This window comes from Aristolochia californica, unplaced genomic scaffold (genome assembly GCF_029961685.1).
Source record: "Aristolochia californica isolate CCGP_79_NKW_82.1479 unplaced genomic scaffold, dmAriCali1.0.hap1 SCAF_8, whole genome shotgun sequence".
Taxonomy (NCBI): Eukaryota; Viridiplantae; Streptophyta; class Magnoliopsida; order Piperales; family Aristolochiaceae; genus Aristolochia; species Aristolochia californica.
Window position 1 is genome coordinate 1,139,331 of NW_027182279.1, and position 21,957 is coordinate 1,161,287.

The 21,957-nt window shown below is 39.3% G+C and overlaps 4 protein-coding genes across 5 annotated transcripts; 2 read left to right on the forward strand and 2 right to left on the reverse strand.

Moving 5' to 3' along the window:
• The first annotated feature begins 3,430 nt into the window (after positions 1–3,430).
• Positions 3,431–5,075, forward strand: LOC137938697 (expansin-A13-like). The gene is made up of 2 exons (XM_068783699.1): positions 3,431–4,046; positions 4,365–5,075. Exons 1-2 carry the CDS (start codon positions 3,583–3,585, stop codon positions 4,672–4,674), a joined length of 774 nt encoding a protein of 257 aa, XP_068639800.1. The 5' UTR covers positions 3,431–3,582; the 3' UTR covers positions 4,675–5,075.
• A 2,032-nt stretch (positions 5,076–7,107) lies between these two features.
• Positions 7,108–7,657, reverse strand: LOC137939206 (histone H4). The gene has a single exon (XM_068784431.1). It carries the CDS (start codon positions 7,601–7,603, stop codon positions 7,292–7,294), a length of 312 nt encoding a protein of 103 aa, XP_068640532.1. The 5' UTR covers positions 7,604–7,657; the 3' UTR covers positions 7,108–7,291.
• A 920-nt stretch (positions 7,658–8,577) lies between these two features.
• Positions 8,578–12,807, forward strand: LOC137939027 (uncharacterized). 2 transcript variants are annotated; one of them, XM_068784191.1, is made up of 8 exons: positions 8,578–8,791; positions 8,972–9,070; positions 9,205–9,568; positions 10,064–10,198; positions 11,406–11,488; positions 12,126–12,231; positions 12,318–12,411; positions 12,557–12,807. In XM_068784191.1, the coding sequence occupies exons 1-7, from the start codon at positions 8,649–8,651 to the stop codon at positions 12,399–12,401; spliced, it is 1,014 nt and encodes a 337-aa protein (XP_068640292.1). In that variant the 5' UTR covers positions 8,578–8,648; the 3' UTR covers positions 12,402–12,411; positions 12,557–12,807. The 2 variants fall into 2 exon arrangements, with proteins under 2 accessions (XP_068640292.1, XP_068640291.1); XM_068784190.1 differs by having other exon boundaries at positions 12,318–12,807.
• A 278-nt stretch (positions 12,808–13,085) lies between these two features.
• Positions 13,086–15,912, reverse strand: LOC137939028 (pentatricopeptide repeat-containing protein At5g66520-like). Its single transcript, XM_068784192.1, has 2 exons — positions 15,246–15,912; positions 13,086–15,132 (listed from the first exon to the last, which is right to left on the reverse strand). Exons 1-2 carry the CDS (start codon positions 15,276–15,278, stop codon positions 14,023–14,025), a joined length of 1,143 nt encoding a protein of 380 aa, XP_068640293.1. The 5' UTR covers positions 15,279–15,912; the 3' UTR covers positions 13,086–14,022.
• Between the last annotated feature and the right edge of the window lie 6,045 nt (positions 15,913–21,957).

Here is a 21,957-nt window from a genome sequence, read left to right on the forward strand (position 1 = left end):
GAGATAATTAAACGAAGAAATCCATCTAAGAGAAAACAGAAATGAAGAACATCTGATGATTAGACACTAGTTACGAAGAGAGCAAGAGAAACCTCGGAAGAGGAAGAAGACGAAGGTTGAAACGGATGGCACTGAGACAAAGGGATGGAATGTCGGAAACAGAGGAATGAACCCGGAGCTGTCCGAGGGTATTTCAAGGGAGCGAGAGAGACAAAAGGAGAGAAGGGAGGCAGCAGACCTCTGCTCTTTATGATTTCTTTACTGTTCTTTTTACAAATCAAGTCGGATTCTCGGTGTCGTTCACATCAAGCTCGGAGTTCTTTATCAGGCCATAGGCCTCTCTCGCTTTCATACCCTAAAATATCCCCAAGCATTTCCTCTCGCCCTTTTCTTACGTGCCACGTGTCATCCATGCAGTGGCTAGCGTGACAGTCCCCACCGCTGACATGGACAAAAAGCCGTCTTTGGAATATCGGCGGCTTTTCGAGACGACGAGTTTTGCTTTGCTCTTCCATTCACACGAATCACTTACTACTCCCAATAACGTCGCCGTTCATTCTTTCCTGTGATTACGATTTCCAAGGGAAGTAGATCCATGGGAATCGTACGGTCGAACCGGACGCGAAGACCCTAACCGGATGAGTATCCCCATTAGAAACATCGTTTCACGTCCCGTTGGATTTCTTATTCTACGGTTCAATTATTTTCTTGGCCCGGTCCAGAACGCCTGGACCGCCCTCCACTCCAACCGCACAAAAAAAGTGAAAAACCTCCTCGCCGAGTCACTCAGAGGCTACGCTATAGAGTCCAGGGATGGGACCCACTATTGGCACGTGGAATCGAGATCCCACGTGGCCGTAGAGGATCACTTGTGCTGGACCCCATGCCTTTTAAATCGAGAGTGCGACGAGGAATTGTTCGCGCCACTTTTCCTTTACATCAATCCATCTTTGGGTGCTTTTCTCCTTTTCGAGTTTATTCTCCAGCCTCTACCCAAATTTTAATTTCTCACGTGGAACGGCCCTGACCGTTAGATCTTCATCTTTGGTGGGACCAGTATACCAAACCCCATCCTGTTCATGAGGTGGCCCACAAGTTTTACTTTAAAAAAAATCAAAAACCCAATATCAGTTTCATCGGAGAGAACTTGGGATCGATCCTTGAGTGCTCGCATGAGAAACGAATGCTGGCTTTGAAAAGCCGCAATCACAGTTCTTCATCACTTTTTCTCTATTTAAAAAATCATATTTATATAAAATTTACAAAAAATACCCACATTTATTATCAACAAATTTGACATTTAATTAACAGAATCAATTGAAAAATACAAAAAATGGGTTTTTTTTTTTTTTCCTTCGGTCGACCAAAGAATCTGCTGCCGAAAGGCCACCCCACCCCTGAACTTTTTGCATCTCACCGTCGGTACAGGCAGAGGAGAAAAGAAGATCCATGAACGGATCCCAGATTGATTCAAGTGATCAATGGACTAACTCTTTTTGTTCAATCTTAGCAGTAAAATTAACTAGATAATCTATGTTATTTATAAAGAGTGGAACGTGGGATGGTGAGCCTACATCTAGTGCAGCTAATTAAAATACTTAAACACTGTTGTAAAGCAATCAACAGAAACCCCTTCACATGGGGTCTGGATCTTCTTCTTCTAAGTTGATTGTCATCTCATGCTCAAACCAGAAAACATGGGTGAAGTAAGCTTTAAGCATTTTTTATGCGTAAATTGTAAGTCTAAATATGAATTTTTATAGCATTATAAAATTCATTAAATAGAATTAAACGGAAGCCTTAATGAACGCTTACCTCCAGCCATGTTGATCAAATTTCCGAAGCAGTCACATGCGCTTTGCTAAGCCAGATCTTGTTCCCTAAAAAATAGGAACTGCTATCTTAAGGATTAACCCTGAAAAGCAGTAACTGTTAACATAAATTACTCACCTTGTGGTTCTTCTTTCCCCACATTGATCTCCAAAGAGTGATTTCTTCCTTCTTAGTTTCTCTCTAGTCTCTTCTATTAGAAATGGAGCTTCTTCTGTCTAGGAAATAAGAATGCATTAAGGCTCGCTGTCTGTTACTTGAGGTCCTCTATGAATGATATATAAAGCACAGTGTACACACCTTGTGGCTCTTCTTTCCCCACATTGATCTCCAAAGAGTGTGTTTCTTCTCTCTAGTCTCTTCTATTAGAAATGGAGCTTCTTCTGTCAAGGAAATAAGAATGCATCAAGGCTCGCTGTCCGTTACATATGAAGCATAGTGACAGTCAAGATTGGCCAAAATCACCCAGTATTGATCTCTTGAAAACACAATGAAAAATCCTACAAATTCTGTATTGATCAACTGAACACAATCAAGCTAAAAGAGAATAGGTAGGAGCTCTTTAGACTATCTGTTTAATCCCAATAAGCAAGAAAGAAAATCTGTTTTGTTTAAATAATCCAGCAGCCAGGCTTATCTCTCTGGTTTCAGATTTCTTTTTGAGAAAAAAATTATAAAATTGGTTATGGTTTATATATAAAAAAAAAAAACTTGTTCACACTGAGTTGGGAAACCCAAGTCTGCCTCATGACATCTTCATCCATCATTACTACATTGACTAGACACACTTTGCTTCAGAGGAATTTTGACTGTTTTTTTTTTTCAAGTTCTCTACCATGTCTGGAGCCTCCATTGAGAAAATTTTGACTGGTTCAGTCTCCAGTTCTTAGTGGAGTCTAGTGTGGCTACAAACGAATTCTTTGACCGAATTCACACAAAGTTTTATTCTCTTTATGATCCTAAAGAAGCAAAGATAATGGTAACTCAACAGTGCAGAGTACCTCTAATGACAAGTAAATAAGCCACCATGGCCGATGGGACTGCAGGGGCCGTGTGGTCCTCCGAGTGATGATGAGAAGGGCACACTGTGACTGCAAGATGAGGTGTTTAATCTGAAAAGGAGAGAACAAGAAGATTAAAAGGAACATTATATCAGTTTTTTACAAAGCCAAAGATGCCTCAAAGCAAACCCAGAATGGCAAAAGGGTGTTTGGAGAACTTAACCAACCTGAATGGACATGACAGATTCTTCTCTTTCTTTATCACAGATTGATTAAGGGTCTGGTCTCGCAGTGACCATCCGAAGCGCCACATGAAGGTGGCAACCTTTTTACCCTTTAAGCAAAAGAAGTTTTACCAAATGAGGAGAGCGCGTCGGCCGAGATTCCTCACCGCGGTTTTGTGGCAGAGACTTTTCATCGAACATCTGATGGGCATGCTTCATGTCTAGTGCAAGAAACGGCCCAGGGGCTTGGAATAGGAATGATTATGAATACTGGGCCAGGCCGTTTATTAGCCCATATGAGTTTTTAGTGCCGCATAATGCGCCGAGGATTTTGAAATAGAACCCGACAAAAGGACTCAAAAAGGAGGACAACAGTCCTGCTTCCTGCTTGTTGCCTGCTTCAGTTGCTGTAAGACAGTGAAACACCGGTGAATCAGGCCGTGGAGCAGCTGAAAGAAGTCAAAAAGCTTCTCCACGGTCCCTCCGATTTCGATTTCTCCTCTCAGAAACCCCCTTCTGCAGCTAGGATGCCTAGCCTATTATTCCTCTTCTTCGTCCTCGTTGTCCCAAACCTAATAGAAGGAATAATGGCCGCCGGGTCCTACGCCGCGTTGAGCGAGTGGCGGCCTGCCCGCGCCACCTACTACGCCCCCACCGAACAAGTCGACACCGTCGGCGGCGCCTGCGGCTACGGAAACCTCCTCAGGGGCGGGTACGGCATGTCTACCGTCGGCCTCAGCAGCGCCCTCTTTGATCGCGGCCAGATCTGCGGCGCCTGCTTCGAGATCCGCTGCGTCGAGGACCTCCGCTGGTGCATTCCCGGGACCTCCATCATCGTCACCGCCACCAACTTTTGCGCTCCTAATTACGGCCTCCTCAGCGACGGCGGCGGCCATTGCAACCCCCCTAACAAGCATTTCGTTATGCCCATCGCCGCTTTTGAGAAGATAGCCATCTGGAAGGCCGGTAACATGCCCATCCAGTATCGAAGGTGAGCGCTTTGCCCATTCTGCCAATATACGCTTCAAGTCTTATTTCTATTTCTGCGGGAATTGAACTGAACCTCAAGATTATTTAGAATCTTACCAATTTGAGAGAGAAAGAGAGAGCCTTTCTGTAACTCCCAGTCTCCCACACAAAGAAAATCCTTCCTTCCTGATATGAACTTCTGGATCCTGTTTCTCTATTTAGAAGTAACTAATCCCTTTTCTGGGTTTGATCAATTCCATTCATCTCTATTACTACTCTGTCTTTCTGTATTTTGACCAACAATTTTCTTACTTCAAAATTTGATCATTTTGAAGCGCAGGATCAAATGCATCAAAGAAGGTGGAATTCGATTCACTATCGATGGTTCTCGCTTCTTCTACTCGGTGCTAGTCAGCAACGTCGCCGGCACTGGAGACGTGGTGGCCGTGAAGATCAGAGGATCGAGAACAGGATGGCTCCCAATGGGCAGAAACTGGGGCCAGAATTGGCACATTAATGGGGATCTCAAGGAGCAGCCATTGTCATTTGAGGTCACAACGAGTGATGGGATCACTATCACTTCTTACAGCGTAGCACCCAAAGATTGGAAATTCGGACAGACTTTTGTTGGGAAACAGTTCGAATCATAAATTTGAGAATATATATATATATATATCATAATTTTTCCCTTTTTTTAAAAACTTTCTTCTACTGTGAACTGGAGGTTTTGATCAAGCAACTATTACAAATTGGTAAAGAGGGGAGAGGAAGATTTGTAGAACAGTTACTTTATTAATTTTTGGAATCATTAAGATGAATGAAAGCTTCAAGACAATCAGCAATTTGCCAGATTCGAGCATTACATTGCACTGCCTTGTGTCTGTAGCTCAAGATTGATCTCACAGGCTTGTACTGGAATTTCTTGCTTACACAAGAGGTCGCTTCCACCTCTCCAAATCTCCAAATTCCAATTGCTCAACATTATCTCCTGCCCACAGAAGCAACAGTCAGATCAGAGATGAAAAAAGTTTTTAAGCTGGTTGTCAACCTAACTGATGGAATAAAGGCTTCGGACAGGCAATTAAGATGTTTCAGCTATGATCTTGAATAAAAATCTGCCTTTTTAAGAGAATAAACATGAGACCAATTTCTGCTGTCATTATACCACAGGCACATGAAAACAAGGCAAATTTGCAAAAACCAACAGCTGGATAAACACTAAATTCATTGGCCCTCAACTACAACAAGAAGTCCCAAAATCCTATACTGTCCTAATAAAATCAGTTCATTTAACTCCAGCAGAATTGGAATTGAATGCATCCTCTGGATTCCAGAGACAATACAGATGAGTCCTTCCTGAACGCCAGAATTATATGTAAAAATCTATAAGTGACCAGAAGTTACTACGGGAAATGCCTAAGGATTGCGCCTATAATTCAGGAAACAGCCATGCCTCAAGCCAAAGCAGAGCATTTGACCTGTGTTAAGACCACATATGAGCAGTCAAAAACAAGCAATAACATTAGAATAAATTGAGACTAATACTAAAGTCAGGAAAGAGATACAGACGGATGACTCTTAGAAATAGAATGGATGACGAATAATATTATGCAGTTCAGCTCAACCAGAATCCCCACTAAGCACAGGATGCTCTACTCCTGGAAGCCTGAATTGGATCTGAAAGGGAGTTAAATATTTCTGTAGAAAACAATTCCCCAAATAATATGTACAACTTCAACCCAAAAGGTTCTTAATCCACTTAGTCACTTGTTATAACTTAATATACATACAGCCTCATAAAACCATTATGCCAAAAAGAAGCAAAAAACAACAAAACCTGCATATCGCCTTTTCATTTAAAATATTTTAATAAGCTTCAGTTAACCTATTCAAAGACTATCATATGCAGGAAGATGTTCCACAAACAGATAATTTCAAAACCCAATGGAGTTTTGAGTGTTCAAAACCTATTTCATAATTTTGTCAATTGGAGACGATAATGGATACTTCAAGAAATATTGTTCCTGGACAAGTTAGCACTTCTTCTGCATGATCAAGTTATAAGTAGAGTCAAGTTCCAAAAGTACAAACAAAATGCAAGAAAGGATAAAAGAAACTGCCCAATTAGCACTAATGACAGATTTGACTAATGCCCATATGTCATAAACCAGAGCACAGAGCAATACGAACTTTTATTTATTGCTTGAGATACCCAAATATAATCCAAATGTACACATGTTTCTACTTTCGTCTGAAAATCACTTTTGAAGATTGAACAGATCCACTTTCTCATTTTCTTTCCCAATGGAATCCAGGATAATTGAACAGAGAAAGAAAACAAGCCAAACACTCGCAATCTTCAATGAGGTAACAACTCATGCTCAATTAGAAGCCAGTAAAGTATCGCATTCAGATTCAGGACTGGACTCCCCTATCCCAGGATAAAGCATGCTTCATGAACTCATCCACATTGTGTCTCTGAACATATCATTGCATTAATGATGTACAAGGATCACTTCCATCCTAAAACAAAACGAGTACAAGCTAAAGCATACATTCTGGAAGAATGAAGCAAAACACACACACACACATATGCATACTGAGGCAAATGGAAAGAAAGGAGACATTAAAAACCAAAAGAGAACAGAGAAAGGTTCCCAAAAGACGAAGAAGATCACATTCCATTGCAGGACACAAGAGTCCAAGACACCAATCCAATGGGTCCGAACAGAGCATGAAAGAAAACGAACCGATGAACGTTAGCTCGTCACAGTATTAGTTTAATAGCGTCTTCTCAAAGAAGAGAAGAATGCGAAAGAAGTGCAACGAGTCATTCATTGCTCAATCCAGAAAACCTTTCTAAGACAGGGTTACAGAGCAACATTTCTCAACCGCTTTTAAAATTAAACTACATAACCACTCGTAAAAAGCATATTACTCTCCAAGCATCAGTTAAAGCGCCCTCAGACCATCATATTAATTCCTCGTATCATCAGTTAACTTTAAATATATCTAATGAACTCACAAAATTAAATAAAAATAACACACCAAGCACCGCCAATAAATCTGGACACAGAAGCGAATTTGTTAAAGAGAACATTGCAATTTCATTTCAATATCTAGAATTCAGATTCAAATATACAATCAGCGAGGAAAGCTAAAAAATACAAAATAAGATATCATAGAACAACGAAACCGAACATCTTGCACAGTACCCAAAATCCCTAATTCAGACCACATCCCCAAAAAGGTCTAAAAGACAGACCCTTAACCACCGAATCCATATAGAGTCCTTCCCTGCCTCTTCAAGGCATACACAACATCCATAGCAGTAACAGTCTTTCTCCTCGCATGCTCCGTATAAGTCACAGCATCACGAATCACATTCTCCAAAAAGATCTTCAAAACACCTCGAGTCTCCTCATATATGAGACCACTGATACGCTTGACACCTCCCCTACGCGCAAGACGGCGAATTGCCGGTTTCGTGATACCCTGAATGTTATCGCGGAGCACCTTACGGTGACGCTTGGCTCCACCCTTGCCGAGACCCTTACCGCCCTTTCCACGACCAGACATTTCCACCGAGTTGGAGAGACCGCCGAGTTTGAAGAGTTTAGAAGATTGGAGATATCGTCGAGTGAGATGAAATGCGGATTGGGGGGAGAAGGGTTATTTATAGAGGCGTCGGAAATTCGAATCATGGCGCGATTTTCTGGGGGACGATCCGTGAGATAGGAGTTCCCGGCCTCTAGATTTGGTTTTGAGGGCAGGGATTAGCTTATTGTGTTTCGTCGCGGATCGATGACGTGGAGAAGGTGTTTGAGCTTTGGAGGGAGTTTGGAAAATCGCTCGCGGGTCGCTACGGCGTGGTAGCGGTTCAAGTCTGATTTAGCAATTCAAATAATTAAGAATTAAGTGTATTTGATTATTTTATTTTATTTGATATTCACGTAATTTCTATTTATAGGCAAATTAAATATTATAATTTTTATTATTTTTTAATAATATATATTATAAAAAAATCATAATTTATGCCGTCAAAATTATAAGAGGTATTTTGCCCCTTCTAACTTTTTTTACCCTCATTTTTTAAAATATATCAAATATATAAATACAGACACATAATTTAATTTAATTATATTAATTATATTTATAGTTTATTTTAAAATATTATATTTTATTTGAGAGACTAATTATATTTTTACCTATTTAGAAGCTAAAAAACTACAACCCATTATCAATTTTTATTAAATTTTAAATTATTATAATTTTAAATTTTTAAAAATTTAATTAGATAATATTTAAATTATTTTTATTATCAAAAGTTCATTTAATTTATATACATGGATTGCAAACTCAACTTGCAGTTCATATAAAGTTTAAAAATATAATCCCATAAAATATAAATCTATTAAAAATATTCAATAATTTATTTAAATTATATACATTCCGTATCTCTACGGCTCGTCCTGGCCAGGCCACGTTGTAAGCGATGCTTGGCGCGAAACTGAATTTACATATCGATAGGTTTGCTATCGCTTAATGGAGTTAGGAGTCTGGTCCATCAGCCATTCCACTCGCTTCCTCACTCCTACTGCGCGCTTGTGAGCAAAAAATCGTCATGGGTTTACTGAGAAGATCAGCAGTTCTTTACCACTACCCATGTCCGGATGGTGCGTTTGCAGCTCTAGCCGCTCATCTTTACTTCAAAGCCACTTCGCTTCCGGTGTCCTTCTTTCCCAATACCGTCTACGATCCCATAAGGTCCTATTCCCAATTCCCTGCGTTGAATGAGCTTTTTTCCTTTTCATGTTTGTTAAATTTTTTATTTTGTGCTCACTGAATCGACGACATGGGATTGTGGGTACTTCAAATAGTTTTGAATGATTATAATATTGTTCTCCTTTTAAAGTTACTCTAGAATTAATTGTTCTGTTTCTCCAGGCCAGAGAACCTCCCCTTAGACGAACTTGACGACGTCTATCTCCTGGATTTTGCGGGTCCTGAAGGCTTTGTTAAGGATATTTCTTCTAAAGTCGAAAGGTGCTCTTTTTTTCCGTCCCGGTTGGATTTTTTATGTCTTTCAGGAGCTTGGATCGTTCAGGTTTCTTAGCTGTGGCCTGCAATTTTTAATTTTTTAATTTTGTATATATCCTTACTTGGTTTGCTTTCACCAGGGTCATCATATTAGACCACCATAAAACTGCTCTGGAGATGCTATGTGGAGATACTTCCTACTGTAAGAATGTGATTAAGGTCTTGGATATGAAGCGTAGTGGGGCTACAATCGCCTTTGATTATTTCAATGATCTCTTGAGACAGGGGAGACCTTTGGAGATCAGTGCAGAAGTAGCTGAGGTTGATATTTGGGGTAAACTGGTACCACCTTGTGAACTTGAAAGAGTGACTAGGCTTTTCAATTACGTTGAAGATGGGGACTTGTGGAGATGGGTTATTCCAGATAGCAAAGCTTTCAGCAGTGGACTCAAAGATTTGAATATTGAATTTGATCCCAGGCAGAACCCTTCTTTCTTTGATCAGGTAAAAGAATGACTATTATGATCTAGGTGACTAAGTCATCACCAGTGGTGATGTGGACAATATCTGTGGTTATTGTTCACTTTGATCCTGTTTTAAAAGCAACTTTCATTCCTCATGTCATTCTTATAGAGTTAATAATTGTAAAAGATCATAGTCAGGTATCTCTTAATGTTGCTGATTCTGAAGAAAAAAAGTCATTTCTTTGCTACCATAAAGTGCAATGAATGTACCTAGGATCATCGTTCATAATGGGTAAAAAAATTGAGCATTTGAACTTCTTCCTTCTGAAAATTATCTTGAAAGATTTTCTGAATAGTTTGAACTTTAACATAATGCTTTGAATTGATAGTGCAATTTCTCATAAAAAAGATGTTTGTCTTTAAGCTTACTATAATTTCTTTGTTTTTGTGCTTCCCTTCTGTTGAGCCATCGATGAAGTTTCTTTTTTGTGCTTCTTTTATTATGAGCTGAGAAAAGTGCTATGCTTTTGAGCAGCTATTATCATTGGATCCACAGCATGTGATCAGTCAAGGGCAAGCGACATTGGCAAATAAGCAACATTTGATAGATGAAATACTGGAGCAGTCATATGAATTTGCCCTTGGAGGAGGGTTATTTGGCCATTGCTTGGTAGGTAATATTGAAGCATTTTTCAGTGTGGTTTGCTTGGCATGAAATTTTCTCTCAGGCTATTCACTGTTCTTTATATATTTATATTTTTTTGATGTAGTGAACTTCTTATTTGGAGACAGATTCCTGATAATGGTCATAGTAATTGTGATATTTAAAAAAAACTGACTTTGGCGTGTCTTGAGGTTATGTCATTTCCTATTAAGAGTTTAGCCCAATATAGTGTTCTATCTTATATGTATTCATTATTTTTTCAAGAAAATTGGTTATATTTGATTAAGATAAGAAACACATGAAAAAAGAAGAAAAAGGAAAAAATCAATTAAACAAGTATGGATTCCATGGGCTACTTTTTATTACTGTCGAGTCTCTATCTATACGAGGTTTTGGAGCCTTAAAAAAATGTAACTTATCTCACAAAAAGGAAAAGAAAAAAAAAAAGAAGTGAATGATCAAATTAGGGACGTTGACAAAGAGGCTCAAATTTTTCTGGTTGGCGTGGACTTGGCCTGATTACTAGTCAGGTCCAAATTTAGAACCTATACCTGGTTATCTCAGATTCGGGTATTTTGGAATTCAGTAAACAGGGGACTGTTATCCCTATCTTCGACATGATTGTGACCTATTGAGGCGGGCAATGAGCATACTTGGTTGTCGTTTACACATCTTGTCCTTTGACTCTTAATGATTACCACTACTGCTCCACTATAGTCCCTTCTGATGAGATGACCTAAAGTGTTTTCCATTCTTCTATAACCAGCGCAAGGCAGCCTTCATTAGCTATGTCTACTTGAGAGAATACTTGCTGTTGGGGGAAGTATTTGAATTGGGTCTTCATCTTGCAGGGGTTTCTAGTGAAGCTTATGATTAAATGCTTTGAGGCTATGATCTGCTACTAATGTGTTCTTATCCATGGCATAATGGATTAAAATATTCTGCATGAGCTCTTTTATTTTTGGATTCATGTTGTCTTTTCTCTGATTAAGAGTTCCACTTATCTGGAGACTATCTTCTATTTTTTTCTCCCATTCGAACCTCAGTAAGCTTATGATTTACTTATCAATTACTTGCGAAAAGCTAGTTAACGAAGAAATTTTGCTTTCTTATTTCCTTTCTGGTTGTGTTGGGTGTTGACTGTTGAAGCAAATTTACGTGAGCACAAAAAATAATTGCCTGTGTTCGTTTGACTGCCTTATTATTCTTGTAGGCTGTTGATGCTGATTCTATTTCAAACTTGAGGAGTGAGCTTGGAAATCAACTAGCTGAGAAAAGCAAGAATCTTAATTTACGGTATATTAGCTTGAGTTTTCTTATTCTTAATCTTCTTTTATGTATTTCAAAGCATGCAAGCTTTTATAGTGGTCCCATTCCATTTGATTCTGTAGCCATGGGCTTTTTCATTTTCCTTATGGCATATCTTACTCAATGTTATAAAAACCAAACTGGTTATCGAACCGAAGGCACAACTGGTTCTGGTTTAATCCAGTTTGACCGGAAAGAGATTTGATTACCTGTAACATAACAAAATTGTATATATGCAGTATGACATTAACTTTGAACACTGAAGAGTGGTTGGATATACTAATTAGAGTTCTATCTCTGTAAAACAGAGGCCAGCACTTCCAGTTGTCCTCCCAACGTTATCTACTTTACCAGGACCTTAAAAATTTTAATGTGGTCCAACCAGTCTAGTTTATGGTCCTACTGGGTCTACCAGTTGGGTCAATTGGTTTTCAGCAAAAATGGTTCTTAGTAGCATAAGAACTGGAGTGGGCTCCAGTTCCAGTTCAACCTGGTTGAAACCAGTCAATCCAATCTAGTATGACATTAGTCTTAGTGATATTTTCTCATGTTTTTCAATCGATGGGTCCAATTCGGTATAAAATTGATCATATTAATATTTTCCTTTGTTGTGAGTCTTATGCAGGGGCATTGGCGCTGTTGTGTATAGAGTCCCTGAGCTTGAAAATGATCAAGTTCTAAAGATAAGCCTCAGAAGCATGGAGTTAGAGGACACCACGCCCATCTCACAGGTTATATCATTTTCCATCAGCTTGATGCTATAGTGATTTGGTTCACTAAATGGCATTGACTAGACATGAATTTGATGCATTTACAGAAATATGGTGGGGGCGGGCATCGGAATGCAAGTTCATTCATGTTATCTGCTGCAGATTTTGAAAAGTGGAAGGTGGTAAGATGATAAAGAGTAGGTATTTGTCTTTCTCCTCCTCACACAATCATTGCTAACATTCCGTTCTGTAAGGTTTTTCTTAATTTGGTTATGTACTTTAAATGGTTCACGTCTCGTGTAAATCCAATTTACGTAAACTTCGATTACATACACTGTAATTCCAGGCTTCTGATTGTCAGAAATGATCGAAAGAATGTAGAAAGAAAGCTCTCCCGCGGTTGCTCAGCTGCACAGTAAAAACTCCACCAAGTTACATTTTGAGCTCCTTTTTTATCAAGAGATGAGCTACAAGCACCTACAAATACCTGATTTTTTTGGTCTTTATTTGGGTTTTCTTCTAAATACTCTTACGTGAAATTTGTTTTCTGGAAACTTGTGAGGAGCCTGTACAGGTTCTCTGCTTAGCTTGCTTATACCAGTCTTCTCCTCAGCAATTATAAAGGCAGAAGATAAGCATAACTAAGTTCTTAAGATACCTTTCTGCTATTTCTAATCTTAAATGGACAATGGAATAACCAGATTAGTATGAGTAAAGAGTTGTATACAACTACAGAAACCTTCGGCTATACATTCAACTGGATTATTTTCTTTTCAGGTGATGTATATTACTGCATTTTCTTGAAATTAGCCCTTCTGAAAATTTTCTTCTCCTCTCTCTCCCCCAATTCCTTTGCTGCATCAATCTTTTCCAGTAAAGCAGATGATGATGGTAGCCTCTCCCCTAACAGAAACAGATAGGAGTAACAAAGATAGCAGGTTTGAAGCCATAAGAAACATGAGAGAACAAGCTATGAGAACCGAGAGAAGAGTTATGCCATGGACAGAGAAAGAAGCTGATTGGAACACAAAACCTTGCACCGAAAGTGATACAGTAAATCCTCCATTGAATAGCAAATCATGGAAGTAAACTCACAAGAAAGTAAATCCTTGAACTACAGTAACACATTAACAAATCAATCCTCTTTATTTTAATTTTTTGAGAATGATCAGTCTCCTTTATTTGTTGGTGAAGAAAAGTATAGTCACAACTGTCAAACATCTAAAATGAGGTTAGTACAAACGAAAACCCATAATGCAGGTCATCCATCCTCAATTTTGGCAATGAAGTTTACAGGGGCTTTCTTCAAAAGTTAAAGTGAAGATCATACAAACTGAAGGCTCTCAGAAATCCCATTGTGTGACTGGGTGTCTGCTCTCTCCTTAACTGGCAAGCAGGTAATTTCATCAAGCCAACATTCACCTTTACAAAACATCCTAATCCTTCAATGCTTCTCAAACCTATGTGATTCTAATCATGTAACAGATAAGTTGTATCGCCCTGATATTTTCCAGTTTCTATTTAATCAAAGTGGAGTCTGATGGTGTGCTACTTTATTTCTCTATAGCAGCTTAGATGGCCCAATCCTTCACCTCAATTAGTCAATCGTTAATAAGCATTAAAATCAGACCTGTACTCCCATCTTGGTAGGTCTTGCAATTTGTTTGTCCTTTGACCATTGCAATAAAGATAACTTGCCAGTCCTCTTTGGGGTTTTTGTCTTCAAGTTTCAAACTAAAAAATCCATAAAATGCCAATCTCAGCATCTTATCTTCAAGGAGAGGAACCACCCATATTCACTCAACTTTGCATTTAAACCTCACCTGGGATTCCTGAGACTTCTTCATCTGTACAAGAAAGTTGCAGGTTCAACTTCCTTGCCATTCCTTCCAACACAGAATAGATCTTATAAATTTCAGGTTGATTTCTATCCCCTACATGAAAATCATGAGCAATAATATTCAGGTCAATCAAAGTAGACTCTATTGACCTCAATCTCCTTTCCTTCATCAGTTTCTGTACTTCATTGTACTTGTCCCATCTTCTGGTGGCAGCAAAGAGATTTAGTAGTGGCAAATACCGATTGCTATTATATGGTTCCAATTCAATCAACTGCTTTCCCAAATACTCTCCCACATCAGAGTAACCACATACCTTGGCAACTGCAATAATTGCACTCCATACAGATGATAGATCATCCAATGGCATTTCTGAAATCACCTTCAATGCTGCATCAATGTTGCCTAAACGAACAAAAAGGTCAACCAAACACCAATAATGTGCAAACCTTGGTTTAATACCAAATTCTGATCTCATCATTTCAAAATGTTGAAGACCTTCATTAACCAAGCCAGAATGGGCACATGCAGTCAAAACACCAACAAATGTAATATCATCAGGCCTTATTCCTGCATTTAGCATTCTTTGAAACAGGCCAATTGCATCCTCACCTGCTCCTTTGCTTGCAACCCCAGAAATTAAAGCATTCCAACAAATTAAATCCTGTTGTTCTATTCTTGCAAACACTAGGACTGCTGGTTTCAGTAATCCACACTTGCAATAGAATTCGACCAAGGCAGTTCCTACATGAACAGGCACATCAAACCACTTTCTAGTAAGGAGTCCATGAACAGATTTTCCATAAGGAATATTTTTCAAATGCCCGCAAGCTGATAAGATACTAACTAGAGTAGCATCATCCGGCTCAAAATGCATTTCCAGCATTTGACGAAAAAGCCAGAGTCCCTTCCAAAATCTTCGATTATGCACATAGCCACATAATAACGTATTCCATGAAACGACATTTCTATCAGGCATTTCCCAAAATAAACTGGAAGCGACATCCAAATGTCCTGCTTTTGTATATCCATTTACAAGTGAAGTATACGAAACTACGTCCCGTTCAGGCATTTCATTGAACACCTGCCGTGCGAGGTCAAGTCCATCACACGACGCGTACATGTCCATCAAAGAGTTTAGAACAGGAATGACTGATTCGAATCCTAATTTTATAGCTTGAGCATGAAAGATCTCACCTTGGTGAATGTTACCGAGATGAGCAGCAGCATTTAGTAGTAGAGGGAAAGTGTAATGGTTGGGAGGTGCAGGTGAGGATTTAAAGAAGGCGATCGCATCGGACGGTCGCGACTTCCTGATGAACGACTTGAGTACGGTGTTTAGCGTGAACGTGCTAGGAGCTGAGAGGTTGGATTGAAGACGGAGCGCGTAACTCAAACACCCAGAAGGGGAGAGGGCGCAAAACTTCACGAGGCGCCCAGTGAGGAAAGGATCATCAGAGTGGCCGAAAACGACGAAGACGGCGTGGACCCTTGTGAGATCAGACATGGAAGAGCACGAATTTTCAAGAAAGTCGACGACATGCGGGAGGATATCCGAACTAGATTCAGGTTTAAGGTGTTGGAGGATGGAGAGACGAAGGGATTCGGGGAGGAAGGACCGGCAAAAATGGCGGGACATGGAAGACAGGAAGGGTGTAAAATTGAAATCGCAGGGGAGGAGTTAGCAGGTGCCATTGGCAGGCATTTTGGGGAGAGAGGGTTTAGGGTTTCGGAATCACTGTATCCGATCTTCTTCTTCTTTTTCTCGTTGGGTTTTCTCTTCTGCAATGCTTCCAACTGTAGGGCAGCCGTGAATCGGACATGGTGGCTGCCGGCTGCTCCGATTAAGCGGTCAGTGCAGTATCGGAGGACTTCGGATCGCAGAAGGTAAGCCCAGAGAAGAAGAGAGTCTCTTTAAGTGTGTCCCACACTCTAAATCGACGGCCACGAACAACTTCGTGTGGGACCTACTTTTCCCACGCTATGGTTCGTTGGATCGTGCCGGTTTTCTTGGGCCCTTGATGAGGCATGATAGGGAGAGAGACATTCAACATCGTAATGGGCTTAAATATAATGGGCTTGGAAAAACCAGTGAGGATCAAACGTTTACCTCGACTTTTTGATGGGCGTAAACTTAAGACCCTTACATATAGAGGACACCACAGATCGAGATTTTAGGGGGGTTAGTAAACATGACTCAGGACATGAACTTCAGGTGCATTATTTAGTTCACGTCCTGATGTCGTCAGGGGGGGTTAGTCCACAATGAACTTAAATATAATGGGCTTAGAAAAACCAGTGAGGATCAAATGTTTACCTCGAGTTTTGATGGGCTTAAACTTAAGACCCTTACATATAGAGGACACTAGAGGTCGAGATTTTAGGGGGGTTAGTCAACATGACTCAGGACATGAACTTCAGGTGCATTATTTAGTTCACGTCCTGATGTCGTTAGGGGGGGGTTAGTCCACAATGAACTTGAATTGAAGTGAAGAATTGAATTGATTCAACTTCAACTCATGTTTGGGTGTTAGTATAGACGAGTTCAAGTGGCTGAAAAACAGATTCCATGCTAGTGTCCCCAAATGAAAAATATGATATAAAAAAGAGAATAAGTAACATTTTATAATATACTTAAATAGAACATATACCTAAACATATAATTAACAAAAATAAACATGGTTACTACACTTATAAGTGATTTAACGTGTAGTATTAGAATATATTAATATCCTAATTAATGAAAAATTATATTATATTACTTAATGATTATAATTTATTATAAATTAAAACAATAATGACGTGTGACTAGAATAAATTATACAAAATTAATAAAAAAATAACACAAGAGAATATAATAAATAAACCTAATGGTTTAATTAATTATAACAATTGGATAATTAAACCAATTAATGATTATAGTTTATTATAAATTAATATACTAATTACGTGTGATTAGAATAAATTATTTAAAATAAATAAAAAATTAAAAATAACATAAGTGAATATAATAAATAAATAAATTATTCTGTAATAACATAAGATATAGTTTAACATTAAAACTCACTATTTTAATAAAAAATACATAATAAATAAATAAATATATTAATTTATCAATAACATAATATACATTTTAAATATTATTAATTAATAATATATTAACAAAAAATAAAAACTAATGGTTTAATTAATTGTATAATTAAACCATGGTTTAATTTTTCCTAACTTAGGAAAAATTAAACATCGTCTTCGTCTTCCTCTGCGACGGGCTTGGCAATGGTGACGGCAGCGGGCAACGGCGATGGCAACGGGCAACGTCGACGGAGGCGACGCTCCGACGGTACGCCAAGAGGGAGAAAATAGGGAGGCCAAGAGAGAAAAGAAGCCAGGAGGCTGAGGGGTTGTGGCCTCCCGTGCTCTGCGACGGAGGTCGAGAGAGGGAGGAAGGAAGGCCGACAGGGGCGGAAAGAGAGGGAGGCCGAGGGGCTCTGCGACAGAGGCTCGGCCTCCCGTGCTCTGCGACGGAGGTGGAGGCAGAGGGAGGACGGCCGACGGGGGTGGGGGCAGAGGGAGGAAACAATACTTTGCTGAACGATTGCGGAGGGAGCAGAGATCATCTGGAGAGGCCGACGAGAGGGAGAGCAGAATAACAGGGGGAAGAAGCAACGCGCGTTGTGCGTGTAAAGCGGATGATTCGCAAAATAGGTAGGAAACAACTTTCTCCCGTTTTTGCCGAGCGAATGAAATGGTGTAATCTCACTTCAATTCAAGTTTTTTTACACTAACGCTATTTTTTAATGAACTAAGTAATGCGGGGGGAATTCATTCCACTTCATTGTGGACTAACCCCCCCTTAGGGAACGCCAAACTTCATATCATGTACATGATCATCCATGACTGAGGAGTTCATGTCCCAAGAGTAAAAAGCGGAAAGTACTTTCCGCCCGATTTTGGGAATCATGTACATGACACTATTGCGGGGTTCTCTCTACTGCACACCCTCACTTATTTTCTGCCATTTCGTTCCCGCAACCCTCTCTCGTTCTCTGTTCCCTCTCTCCTCTCCACCGTCCCTCTACGGTCTCCCTCTCTACGACGTCCATCTCTTGCTGCGAACGTCCTTTCATTTGATTCCTTTCTCTCCCGCTCTCTTCTCTCTCGGTCACCTTCTTCCTCTCGCATTTTCTTCTGACTTTTCCCTTCTCTCTTCTCCCTCTTGCTTCTCCCTTCTCTCTCTCGGCCAACCTCTCCCTTCTCCAACCCGAAATACCTCTCGCCTTTGGGAAACTGGTCACCGAGTGCTTTCTCAAGTTTTGAGTTGCGACTCCCATGACCATGAACAACGTCAGAAGAGCACGAGAATGAGGCAATTTTCCTCAGCAACACTGTATCTTGCACCATGAAAGTACAGACAGAAAACCCTTGCCGTCTCAAATTGGGGTTTTAGGGTTTCAGAATAAGTAAATCAACAGTGAAGGACGACGCAATCGAGCTTGACGGAGGAAATTTAAATTATTGTATCATATTAGTGATTTATTTATTCATTATATTTATTTTTAATTACTGTATTATATTAGTGATTTAATAGTGGTAATTAAAATATTATTAAATCAAACATTTGATCAATTATTTTTGTTTAATTAACCCATTTTTATAATTAATAACACCAATGGTTTAAATTTAACAAAAAATATTATTAATTAATAATACATAAAAATATATTGTGTGTTAAAGTAAACATTTGATCAATTCTTTTTGTTTAATGATTCATTTTTTATATTAAAGTATATCTTATGTTGTTAATAAATTAATAACTTAATTTATTATATTCATTTATGTTATTTTTAACTTTATTTTTTATTATTAATGCACAATAACATATCTAATTCAATTAATAAATATATTAATATATTTTAATTATACATTAAATAAGTTATTCGTGTAGTAATAATGATCGTTTTACCTAATTTAGGGTTCGAGGATTATGTTGTAATTATAAATATACTGTACAGGTTTAGAGATTCTCTTTGTTTTTTATGTTTTTCTAATGAGTGGGCCCTATTCACTGGACTCCCATGACTGATACATGTTGGACCCCCCCCTTGAAAACCCCAAGAACATGACTTAAAAATTCATCCTTGCAAAAAAAACCCACAAGTTTTGGCAATCCAACCAAATCTTATTTTGGCTGGCTATAAGTGGAGCATTTGATATGGACCACCCCCACGGCCCCCCCTCTCCTTTGAAAACCCTAAGAACATGACTTAAAAATTCATCCTTGCAAAAAATCCCCACAGAGATTTGGCAATCCAACCTAATCTTATTTTGCCTGGCTATAAGTGGAGCATTTGATATGGACCACCTTTTTTTAAGGATAGAGCCCCCCCCCTCTTGAAAATGACTTAAAAATTCATCCTTGCAAAAACACCCCACAGAGATTTGGCAATCCAACCTAATCTTATTTTGCCTGGCTATAAGTGGAGCATTTGATATGGACCACCGTTTTTTTAAGGATAGAGGAGGGGGGTAGACACTTCCCATTTCCGTACATAGAGACAAGGGGACCCCTCTCCTACACTTACTTTGTCCATAAAATGTGTTAAATGCACTGAGATAAATCCATCTCGTTTGTCTCTCGTCAACAATGGCTGCGCCTCTGCTATATTATGCAGCACTCAAGAGCTAGAAACAGTAGCGCCATTATTTACTGTAATAAAAACTCCCACGTACCAATCCGGTGATGTAAACATGTTCATGGGGAGTTGGCTCGAGGCGTTTGTAGAAAGAAAAGCTGTGAAGAAAGTACCACCATGGAGATATGTGGCTTGCATTAAGAGCCTCAAGATCTGTGTTGACTTCGAGCACACGGTGTTTGTTAAAAGTCCCAGAAGGAAAACGCGGCATAGGACTGCCAAGATCAATGGCTAGAAGACACAACTAACAGTCCATACTCCGGTCGGTAAGGAAAGTTTTTAACACAACCAAACACTGCATGGGTGTTGCCTGTTTTCATTCAACATCCTGTTGGATTTATTATATTGATTCTCACATCTCTGCTTGCAGTCTGCAGCTTTCCTGGCTTACATTCATGTCTTCCTCACATGCCAGTGTCCACAGTGCCTGGATAACAATGAAAGCGATCAGACAAGCTTACCCATCTCCCTCTCTCTCTCTCTCTCTCTCTCTCTCTGTACCTGAAATTTGATCCCCTGAAAGCACGTCCCTACACCTTTTGTGCAGTTCTGGGCAGTACCTTTTCGCAAATTTGTGTCACATCTCGAGTTTGATAGCTTCATTTGCATCCTGCTCTTGGATGCTACCTGCTGACAGTTGGGGTGTAGCCAAGATGTTTTGTAACATATGGGTAGAGCATGTGAAGACATATAGGTATGGAGAGAGCAATATTTAATATGATATGGTTGTCATCATCTTATTGTTGAGATGCCCCATGCTTGGCAGTTGATTAGCCCCTCCCTGGGGGATGCCATTTTCATGAAATGTGGCTGCGGATGCCTGAAAGGGTTTTGGTGGATTTCAATGAACCCACTGCTGTCTATTCCTGTGAAAATTACCTTTGATAGTGAAAGAGGCTTTCCTCCAAGATATCACACTTTGATGCTATAGAGAGAGAGAGAGAGAGAGCCTAGATACCTCAAACAGATTAGTTGATTTGAAGGGACACTTGTGACGTTCATTGATGTGAAAACTACATTTAATGACTAATGCAACACTCTTCCATGGATAAGACAAAAGAGAGAAAAAGAGAAAGAGAAGCGATGGGTGAAAGCTACATTTAAAACCGAGAGAGATGGAAAAGTACAGTTGGGGGTAGAGTTGGTTCTTGGTGCATTATTATTCCTGTATTTTTGCAGCCAGCTTTTATACCAATGTGGTGGTCCACCCTTTTGAATGTGGATGATCATACTTTCGAAATGAAAGATCCTAATCAACTACTCCATTCACTTTGAGGAGTTAACCCTAAGACAATTCTACTTTCCCAAATCACTACAAGTTAAACATTCCAAAGCATTCAAAACCAGTCTTATCTGTTTTTTTTTTCTTTAATAAAAAGAACCATTCAGGGACAGACAAAAGCTTCCTCGAAGACCCCTTTTTATTTTTCTTTCAGAAAGATTCATTCTCATCTCATGGTCCTCACATTGGCACAAAATGATTAGAATCTAATTGTAGCTTCTAGTATTTATATACTACTTAGCCCACAACAATACCCTAAAAATATAGCTAAAGAAAGCCTTTCCCTTCTCTTGGTCTGATTCATCAAACAAAACTGACTTTGTGCAGGACATAAACATTTCTATTCTAATCAAAACTCATTTGAGTTATGAGTTCAGGTCCAATGGTTTTCATGTATTTAAATCAATGGGTTGTTGATAGTATCCTTGATAATTGAATCCCTATCAATCTAGCAATGTAGCCCACATCTTTTGGCTTATAAATAATTGCAACAAGGTGTTTGCAATATGTCACATGTTGGCTTGGAATGGCACATAGTACCATGCAATTGTATAAAAAATGTATCAAATGTTCGTGCGGCCATTCCTTTTGGAAGCATGCAAGAGAGAGACCATGTGGGTGGGGAGCTGTTAACTCACCCCCACAAATATAAAAATGGCTAGGACCCAAAATGTCAATATGCAGGTGTATTTTAAGCTTTAGGGATTGCCTCATGAACTCTTTTAGACCTAAAGGAGCTTGAGGGGTGATTAAGCATGGTTTAATCAATTGTTTACAGTGTGGTCCAGTCTCACCAGTCACCACACAACCCAGTTGGAGTTTGCTGTTGCTGCTTATGAACAGATTCTAATTCTGGACATTTAATGTGGGTTTTTCTTTCTTGGCATAGGGTTTGCCTCATGAACTCTTTTAGACCAAAACAGCTTGAGGGGTG